This window comes from Schistosoma mansoni, chromosome 1 (assembly GCF_000237925.1).
Source record: "Schistosoma mansoni strain Puerto Rico chromosome 1, complete genome".
NCBI lineage: Eukaryota > Metazoa > Platyhelminthes > Trematoda > Strigeidida > Schistosomatidae > Schistosoma > Schistosoma mansoni.
Window position 1 is genome coordinate 7,693,262 of NC_031495.1, and position 11,433 is coordinate 7,704,694.

Sequence of the window (11,433 nt, forward strand, 5' to 3'; positions counted from 1 at the left end):
GCATTAGAGAATTTTCGGATGCATAACAAACAGATCAATCAGTAATCAATAAACCCATTGAACCAAACCCGATCTACCAATCTATTTGAAAACGGTCAAGCAATGAAATGGTCAGTGGTCAATGGGGTGGGACAGACAACTTGAAACAGGGACAAGCGAAGATAATGAAACCTATGCTTATCAAGAATCACATACAAGATCACCAGAATAAACTGATTTTGAAACTCTTGAAATTGCTAAGCTCAATTCTACATCAAGTAAGCCCAGATGATCGTGTCCAGAATGACAATGAAAACTCCGTGACTAAACCAACTGGCTGAGAGGACTATACAATACCAAAAGTACACACTTAAGTTGCAAATCTTCATCATTTCAAAAGAAATACAGTTCAAGTATTAAAAATTATATTTTTCTTTATTCACATAGCACAAAACTTTCATCAAAGAAAAACAATTAAATCGTTTTAAGAGGAGAAAAAGAATACATGAGAAAAGAAATAAAGCCTGAAAGAAACTCAAATTATTGACGGCTGAAAGGTATTTTAGTAGATCATTCCACACCGATAGAAAAAAAACGATATTATAAGTATTTCAATATGAAAACTATACATTATACATGAAATATGTCAGGCAGAAAGTCATTCCATCATATCTAATATGAACACTTATTTTCCCATAATTTGTACATTGGACAATGAAGGAAATTTTTCTAATGCCCATTTCAATTGCACTTCTGTAGCACCTAAATAACGCGCAATCCCTAGTAATATTGTATATAATACAGTACAATAAACACCATGTCTTAATGCATAATCAGCTGGAACACCAGCCGCAGATGTTCTACTACGTGTACAAATCACATCGCCCAAATACTGATGTGATTTTAACGCCAAATCAATAGCATGAAATGCTCGACATGAACGTGGATAACCATTGATACATTTTAAATAATGTGAATAGATAAAATGAGGTTGTCCAGCTATTGGTACTCCAGACCTTTAAAAAAAACCGAAACGAGAAACAAGAGATTCCATAAAATAACATAAATCATGCATTAATTACTGAACTAAAGAAGATAGGTGACAAGATCAAATCGAGAATTTTCAAAGTGTACACTTCTACTTATCCGATGACTATATTATACTGAATCTAATATATATCATGACCATCGCACGGATCCCAACAATCAAGTATTCAGCACCTACCAATGATATAAATCAAATCAATAGACAAAAGCTTCATACACTAACTCTATGCGCCTGATTTTTTATTAATCACTAACTATTTAACATTAGCCCTCAAATGCCCTGGTACGGCCGAGAGTAAGGAGAGTACGCTCTCCCTCTCGAAATGCTCTCACATGGCCACGTGCATACAACCACTGCCAGGGAAGTTCTAATCACTAACTTCTTGCTCCAGGGGTGTTTTTACGAAATTGAGAGGATGTAAAGTGAATGTCCAAGGCTCTAACCGGGTTGATAAATACTGAGGATCCACCTAGGGGAGTTGGATAACCCTGATTCCAAACCAATGGTTCACATGGGCTCCAGTATCCTGAAGTAACAAATGGCGTATGAACCAATCGTTAGTCACCGGCTATCATGGGACTTCATCTCCTTACGCTCCTCCACTGCCTTGCGGATTAGACCTTTGGGTCGAAGGCCCCGGGTGTGACCGTTTAAGAAAACCACCCGTTTCGGTTTGGGCACCCGAGCAATACCCTAGCCCTCACACAAATCGAAGGATTTATGTGGCGCACATCTCTTTGGTGCCCCCTTGTATCTAACATCAAATAACAAGTAAACAGTTGTCATTAATAAAAATTCCTACGCAAAAAAGAAAGAACGATATTCAAAAAACATTAGTAAAGATCTATATACACATACCAATTTGTTTGGACATTCACAATCCAACTTCCAAGCCAACAACTTAATGCCCATAAAACACTTTTCTGATGAATATATTTATCATCTAAGTGTAACCGATAGGCAAAACAACCCATGCCAACACCTGGTCTCTGTAATGTATAATACACTGCAGAATCCCAATTAACTGGTAACTGAACACCTGAAAATTTAAATACACAAAAGTATAAAAGATTAGTTAGATTATTCATTGTATTAAGAATGTCACGATGTATATAATAATTAATGAACAATAGATAGAGATCGCGATGACTTGGTGAATAAACTATATGGTTTTCAATAAACAACTCGAAAATTCTGAAACTTGATCCAACTGTTACAATTTGGTCAAGGAACTGTTTGCATCACTACTATTAATATTATTACTTCGACTACTCTAGCATTTTTCGTAATAATTTCGTTTCCCCGTTCTGACATATACGTATGTAGTGTGGCAACTTGAATGGATGCGCAGATCACCTAGGTCTTATTTTCCTTACAACTGAATGAATAACATATAAGAATATGGAAGGGCAAGAGTCAAAATTTGAACTTGTTTCAAAACCAAAGATATACAAACAGTAAGTTTTTCTAACTACTCTCAACATTATAGTCGCAGGGATATGAAACAGTAACTCCTCGAGAACATCGAATGATGATGATGACTGTATAACACAGGTAGTTGACAAAAGCAAAAAACGTGCACTATTGTATCTAAACTATAATAATACTTATTAATATTGTTCTCACTGAGAAATTTTGATCTTTCGACAGTCCTACCACATTTGTAGCTCATAATTTCAAATTGGTTGAGGAGTATCAAAAAGGCACGAAACCACTACTGTCTAGTCGCATTCCCTCTGCTTACTACATGACTTCTTTCCATCAAATGTCAATTCATGATGAAAATAATAATTATGTATGATGTACAATCCCACAATAATGAAAGAGAAATAAAGCTGAAATATCAATGCTAAAAATCATCACCTGGTTCCAAAATAACTAACATTGAGCCGTTAGCATATTGATCTATAGCATAGCGAATAAGTTCACCCCGACTAGGTGTTAATATGCTCGTGACTGATGGATCATAATGATACAATTGAACATTGACCATACAACGAGGATGTACAATATCGTGCAAATATTCAGTAACGATTGGATGAGCAGTAGAAGAATTTAACAATTTATCAGTTTGAGAAAGTTTCGATGGTGAACTGTCTATAATTATAACCTAAAATTCAAACAAACACACACTTATGATCAATATACACAGACAAGAATAATGAAAGAAAGAAAAGAATACACATTCTGAAAACAAAAATAATAAAATGTTGGGGGATAGAGCAAGGATAACAAGGTTTGAGTCCCGTGTACGTGATCGTGGATACGCACTGCTGAGGAGTCCCATACTAGGATGAGACGGCCGTCCAGTGCTTCCAGGTTTTCAATGGTGGTCTAACATTGGTCTATTCATGATCTCAATCAAAACTCAATAATTTCTACAACCCTATACTAATAACAAGATTTGTAAAATTGGGAATAACTTTGAATTATCCCATTTCAAGGTTACATATTGTCAACTGTAAATATAGCCCTAAAGTTATGAAGAATAAAATTATGAGCATAGATTCTGGAGATCATTAAATGTTATTAATATTATGGACCAGCCTAAGTTAGCCACCTAATGGAAACCAATAAGTCCTGGATAGTTGTTTCGTTTCAGTATGGGACGCTTTAGCAGTGTGTGTTCACGTCCCTACCACAGAGGATAAAACCACAAGATCTTCGGTCCTGCACACGAACGCCAAACCTCTAGACCACTGAGTCAAAATCGAATGGTATTCATATTTATAACTTTAATTAATTTACAATACTGTGCAAATATCCTCCATTATCTTCGATAGGTACCCTCCTCACATGAGACAAGACTGAACTCCACTGGTTATAGCTTCTCACCGGAATTCCCGAATTACCTCTTGAAATTATTCACATGATAATTATCAGTTTAGCGGTTTGCTTAGATTCCTAGAATTCGATAGATATCTAACCTAGATAAGCTCGTGATATCACTGATATCATTATTAACAATGGTTCGACATACTTCAGTTAGTGAAACTGATATGGATATTTGTCGTTTCGTTTAATTATGTGAGGGCTATAATACTGCCCAGGTGCCCAAACCGAAGCAGGTGGTTTCCTTAGGGAGCCACATCCAGAACCTTTGATCTAAAGGTCTGATCCACAAGGCAGTGGAGCAGCGTAAGGAGATGAGGTCCCATGATAGCTGGTGACTAACGATTGGTTCACACGCCCTTTGTTACTTCAGGATACCGGAGCCCATGTGCACCATTGTTTTCGAATCAGGGTTTTCCAACTCCCCTTGATAGACTTTCCGTGTCCACAAACCCGGTTAAAGTGCCGGACATTCGCTTTTCGTCCTCTCGATTTCGTAATCAACAGCCCCGCCACGAGAAGTCAGTGATTAGAACTTCCCTGGCAGCGGCTGTATACGCGTGGCCGTGTGAGAGCATTTCAAGAGAGAGGGCAAGCCCTCCCCACTCTCGGCCGTACCAGGGCATTTGGCTGTAAAGCATGTAATATAAAATTAAAAGAATAATATTGTGACAAAAGCACCTCTAACCTCTATTTGTCTTTTACCAGAAGCATTGTGTACTACTAGTTCAATTGTATAAGCTAATGATTTTGAAAATTTCACATCGACTAATTCAATGTCTTCAGAATCAACACAATCATCTGGATGGCCATAACCCATGGGAATAATCACAGTTACTGAATCGTTAAGTACATTCTCACATAATAAGCCAGTAGACTGTTGTACATTAATAAGATCCAATGGTTCAGATACCTTAAAAACAACACAATAACATTGATCATAACCAGTAAGAAATAAGGCGGAATAATTTGATCAAAATAAGGAAGTTGAGTATATATTAGGTAACTACAATCAGATCACATATTACATATTAAGAATTACTTTTTAAATATTTTCAGTTAATAAAATTTAATTAATTCCAACGTTTGGGTCAGAGATCTTGTCTCGTCTTCTTCAGGGTAATAATCAAAATTAAGACTATCGAAGAATATATTTAACGGAAGGGGATTGGTGGAGATTGTAGAATTTTCACAGTTTAAATCTGTAATCAATTTCAGTTAGTCCACCATCGAAAATTTGGAAGCACTAAATGTTCGTCTTATCTTAACAGTATGAATCTACGACCTCACTATGAATGATCGAACTCAAGACCGTCGGTTTTACGCCAAAACGCTTAACCTCTAGACCACTGAGTCAAAGTCAGAAGGTGTTGATATCTAACTTCAGTCAGTTTACGATATCGTGAAACCTTTATCTATTGCCTATGGTGGATAACTATCTCACATCTGAGACGGATTGGACTCCATTGTTTACGGCTTCGCACTAGAACTCGAGGAGTTACATCTTGAAGTCAATCACTAGTGAGCACACTATTACTAGTAGTACAAAAGATTAGTACGAATTATACAGTTTTCATAGTTCAGATAAAAATAACCATTAGTATTGTAATGAGGCACTGGATTTTCTCACATCCCTGTCCAATTTCATAGCTATTCAAATAAGTTGTGTTTGTGTAGTTGTAAATTCTAGGTGAATAATGTGAGGCTGCTACGGTCTTATACTTGCTGTTTGGAGAGAAATGATACTACCCAAATAATGAGACAAAAATGAGCGAAATTTACTTACGACACGATGCTTGAAATGGAGTACTCGAATTGATAACTTTGAAAACGTGTGTACTCATATTCAACAGAACTACGTAACTCTTGGTAACAATACATGGATTCGGTCACGCAACATAAAACTATTAAGTAAATACATACTAAACAATAGTGGGAAAGTATTATCTGAAATGCCTAGAATATAATGCAACAAAAACAATAACAATCAAAGTCATGAGTAACTACTACTTTACTACCAAGTGGATAAACTTCCTAAGAGACGGTTTCCCAAAAAAGCTACTACGAGAAATATATCCTCGAAGCTCATTAACAATTTTTCCTACTGTCAATAAATATCATCTGTATATGAAGTTTTCGATTTGTGAATTATGTTTATCATTGGATTTTCTGATTTAAAGTAGCGTCTTGATTTAATAAATATAATAATGCGATTCAGTGATCGTGTGTATAGGTTAGGTTACTCGACTTGGTCAAACTTTTAGTGTGAAAACTACTGATATTCTTCAGTTGCTGAAACTGAATTAGGTGAAACGGTGAGTTAGCGACTGGGGCTTTCAATTTTCGCAAATTTGAACCGCACTCCATTTGATTCAGTTTGGGAAGCTGGGTAGTGTCACTTGTTGTAACACTTAGAGTGTATTTTAGAGAAAAGTATACAAATCTGTAACTGGCAAATAAGTTAAAAAGTGTCAACAACTCAGTCGATCTTATAGTAGAAAATTATTTTATACTTGTATAAATCTTTATTATTGAACATATTGAACCATGGTTATAAGTGTAGAACAAAGTAATCTCATTGAAGATAACAAATTATTTCACTTACCTCTTCTAATCTTTCGCGCAAACATACCAAATTTTTATTCCGTAAAGAATGATAAATATTTCTATATAGAATATCTGCTGCATTTATAGATGACCATTCCAAATTAGCACAAATTGATTTGATATTAGACATTATATGGTGTTGACCTTTTAAACCAAATAGATATAAACCATTTGATAATTTTCTTTGATTTGTATTAACATCAATGTCAGTTCGTAAACTTCTTGAGCAAGGTTTAGTAATACCTAACACAAAATCAACCTGTGAAAAAGGCAAAATAATCATGTAGTTTCGTTACTATAAAATATAGAATTAACTCATTTACCAGGTGTTTGGTTTGAAGACACAATCTAAACGTGAGGGCTAATGATACACACTTAGCTGCTCAAACCAAAGTAAGAGGAGCAAGATTCGAGCCTGTGACTTATTGGTTGAATGTTGAACGCGTTAACCAACAAGCTACCGTTCTACCATAAAATATAAATAAGCCACAACAATTTTTCAACTCAGTGGGATATAATAAAAGTAGATTTACTATTAACTCTCTACCCAATGCTCAATTTATACAACACCTTCATTTTGTTTCATGCCTTCATTCTTCTCATATTACTATTTATACGAACAACCTTGATAATTAGGCTATAGCCATAAATAATTTGTCATTTGATTTGGTTAATACAGTATTATTATTATTTGAACACATAAATATTGGTACAAGGAAGCACCAGACACATATGCGCTACATAAATCCTTCGATTTGTGTGAGGGCTGGGGTATTGCTCGGGTGCCCAAACCGAAACGGGTGGTTTTCTTAAATGGTCACACCCGGGGCCTTCGACCCAAAGGTCTAATCCGCAAGGCAGTGGAGGAGCGTAAGGAGATGAAGTCCCATGATAGCCGGTGACTAACGATTGGTTCATACGCCATTTGTTACTTCAGGATACTGGAGCCCATGTGAACCATTGGTTTGGAATCAGGGCTTTCCAACTCTCTTAGGTGGATCCTCCATATCCACCAACCCGGTTAAAGAGCCGGACATTCGCTTTTTGTCCTCTCAATTTGGTAAACAACACCCCCGCCACGAGAAGGCAGTGAGTAGGACTTCCCTGAGAACATTTTATCGAAATGTATGAGACAATACAATCTTATACCAATATGCCAATTGCTTAAAAAAATCAGTGTAAAATGTAATAATGCTCAAACATTAACTAACAAAATAATGGAACCTATTACAAATTGTTGCACTCCAAAAATAGTACAGCATAATAAAACTCATAGTAGAAATGCAATATTGAAGTGAATTAGGTTACAATACACGAAAATATGGAATACATAAGTTGAATAAAAGTTGGTAAAGGATTTATAGAAGAATATGCCACGTAAACAGTGTCTGTCATAAAAAGCTATTTTGAACTATATCAATTTTATTTTGTGAACGATAGTGTTATAAGCCTATGGGATTTTGCACGACGGAAACAAAAAAGTTATTTATTTTATAACTTAAAGTTAATTCTTGATTTGCCGTCACTACCTAACTGGGTGTGCAATATTTGCTTGTTTGGGAGTAGGTTGGAAGGAAGCTAAAAGTCGTCGAACTAAGACGTGGAATCGATCCCTGAAATCATTGGCTGTTAGACTGAGTTATGTTGGTAAATTTAACCTACCTGGTTGGGGTCTTTGCGATTATCACACCCAATGGTTGGTGACAGGTGAGATAGATAATAATTGATCACAGTGAAGATACATTCATTATTTATTTTCCACTGGATCCTAAATTTCAAAATTATCTTATGCTTTTAATCTCATGGATCCATTTACTCCTTTCGAATCATACTGTCTACGTTTAGCCTTTTCTACTAACCAATAATACTGTTACTGTCTCTATTACTCTGATATTTACATTGATAATGCGGTGCTGATATGGTGTGGTAACTTGAACTGAAGTACATGTGTAGTAGATTCAGTTTGATATTAAAACTATTCTGAAACGAATTAAATCTCAATCAATAATCATATCGAATAAATTCAACATAGTGTGACATTGATAGAATTGTATTGTGTACAAATTGACGTAAACTAACATCATTCCGTGTGAACATGACGACACTTGAAATATAGTATATTACGGAAAATTTACATTGGTATATTTCAAAAACATCCGTTTTAAGCATCCATGCGATCGTGACTTTTCGACATGATTTCAAGGATGATAAAATAATAAATCAACATGTGACTTCCGGTAGCGAACAGTTCACAATCGATTTTATTCAATACAGAAAACGACAATAAGGTATGAGAGTAATCTTAAAATGACTATTCAATCTTTTACGCAGTCAAATTGACTAGTCAGTAGTACCTAGGGTAAAAATTGATGAAACAACGGTATATCAATCTTATTCACATCAAAATACTTCTAATTTTAAATTGTGATAATACAATTGTTTCATTTTTGCTAACATTCTTCCAAGGATCCATAGAAGTTTTTACAGATTGGGTTTTTCTACTGTATTGTTTATCGTTTTTACATACGATTTTCCCAAATCCAAACGCTTTGGTTAACTTGCGCATACAGACGGCACTCAACTCATACGTGACTATTTGGACACTGAATAGGTGATCGTAAAGTATAAAGAACGACAGGAGTTCAATGTTTACAACGAATTATAAAGTCAATGGTTGTATTGGTTTCGCATCATCCATTGAGTTTTTATACTCTTAATCGAAAAGCTCGATTCACTTGAAAAATAGATGTTCTCTTCAATGAACTATCCATATAAATAGCCCTGAACATTTAATGAAGTTTGTTTCTTTATATAATGTGTATCCGTATTTGTTACGGAAGTGCTAATTCTCAGAATACAATATTAGTAAAAAATCAATCTTAAAATTCACACATTGATTTAAGATGACTTTTCTTCACTATCATTCAGTATTAATTAACTCCCTGTAGATTTCTTTAAACCGATTTTCAGCCCATTTTCATGTTTATTACTTCGTCTGGTGTGAATTTACTTTCATTTGATTTTCAATAATGTTTCATTATCTTAATTGATTTACTGTGACTTGTTTCAAGAGAAAATGATTCACTTTGATAATTTCTGTGACTAATAGTCATTAAATTTAATCGGTTTACAAATGAGTGAACTTAATCGTAAATAAACCCTCTGAGCTCTTTACCAAGTAAATCTTTCCTATGAGATTTATGTTTTGAAGTAGTCAAGACAGTACCTACAGACAATTTCGCATCTATACTATTTTAGCGATGGTTATCATGTTGAACAAGGCTGAACATTTCATTCAAATTTTCACCAATAAACTGAAAATGATATCGCTCAACTAGATTGCGACATGGTCTGATGAGTGTTGAACGACCTGAAACCAACTCAGATGAACGACTGTACCTACCACACCACTTAGCACTGGCTAACACTGCTGATGCTTGCAGCGCCTGGTTTGCGGGTTTATCTCTCGCACGACGCCGAAGCCATCACAATCAACATCCAGAAGCCCAACCGTTACACATAAAAGAAGTTCGTACATTTCCTCTCTCTTTGTTTTGGTCACCGATATAAGTCACACAAAAGTAAGTCAACATTTACAAATCTAAAATCCTCGTACACTTGGGTGTTCTTACATAGTTTTAATGTATGTCTCTTTATTCTTACTTAATCCCATCATTATCAATCCTTCAACCACATATTCCAACTGGTATTACTAATACTGAACTTTTCATCAAGTATTTTATCAAACCTACTATTAATCTTACAACTACATATTGAAATTCCTTAGTAATTAACTTTTGTCTATACTGGACTTTCTACCAAACATTTTACCAACTGTAGTATTATCAGTCCCTAAATTACATATTACAATTCGTTCATTTATTGAATGATGGTCACTTCATCCACTCCATCTTCTAGACGTTTTATTAAGCATTCAAAACTATTTGCATAAACACTTGAATTTGCAATATTATTATCTAACACATTACCATTTGGCTTGCATATTTCATCATTGTAATATATATATACAGAGAGAGCCATGATAGAATCTAATTGAAAAGGAATATTTCTTGGCTCTATTTATCCTTTTACCAAATTTTTAAATGAAAATTCTCATGATAATTTCAAAAGTTACCTGACAATTTTCATTCTCATCGGCCAATAGTTGGATGGTTTCAGTAAGTAAATGTTCACTCAAATTCATTGCACGTGGATTAATAAGAATTATATAGTCTAAATTAGCTTTCAATGCAGTTTTTAGACCAACTTCGAGTAAGTCTGAGCAATCTTCTTTCTAAGGGAATAAAGACGAAAACCAAAAGATCAGTAACTCCTATTCAATTTTAAGACTAATTTATCGACAAGCTTGAATTAGACAAACAAGTACAGAAAGCTTAAGAGGTATTACTATTCTATAGAAAACATTTGGAAATGTTAACTAATGGAATACCAAAAATAATCCCGCTTAATCAGAGACTGGAAAAGTGATTTCGTAAACTGTTTATTCACCAAAATTTAAGGCATCTACAAAGTAGATGCAGTTATCAATTTACAAAATGGATTTCTTGGATTGAGATCTTGTATGATTCATCACTTTAGCCTAGTCTTTGCTGAACTTAGCCCTAGGGAGCTATTTTAGTACTATACTTTGTATAGCTAACCATACCTGTAAATTGGTATGCTGTTATATCTTGTGGCCGAGTGGATGCCTAGGTAATGTATGACGTGATAAGACAGCCAATCAGGGAGCAGTGAATTATCGACTGGAACAGTAACATACGAAAACCGTACGAGCAGTCTAGAGTCCTTACCGGTCCTGCTTTCTGCCTATCCCAGCCAGTTAAGTCCAAAACACCAATAACAGCCTTCTCAATATGAATCATTGTATTTCAAACATACTGAGTTTATATACCAACCAAATAGACCACATCGTACCAGAAAATAGAAAATAACATTTGTACAATATT

At 35.0% G+C, this 11,433-nt stretch overlaps 1 protein-coding gene across 1 annotated transcript; it reads right to left on the bottom strand.

The window, feature by feature from the left end:
• Positions 1-664: 664 nt before the first annotated feature.
• Smp_124030 (hypothetical protein) lies at positions 665-11,130 on the bottom strand (the record flags this gene model as incomplete). The annotated part of the gene is made up of 7 exons (XM_018793130.1): positions 665-995; positions 1,886-2,066; positions 2,891-3,137; positions 4,548-4,772; positions 6,465-6,725; positions 10,602-10,760; positions 11,128-11,130. 7 exons carry the CDS (start codon positions 11,128-11,130, stop codon positions 665-667), a joined length of 1,407 nt encoding a protein of 468 aa, XP_018647674.1.
• Between the last annotated feature and the right edge of the window lie 303 nt (positions 11,131-11,433).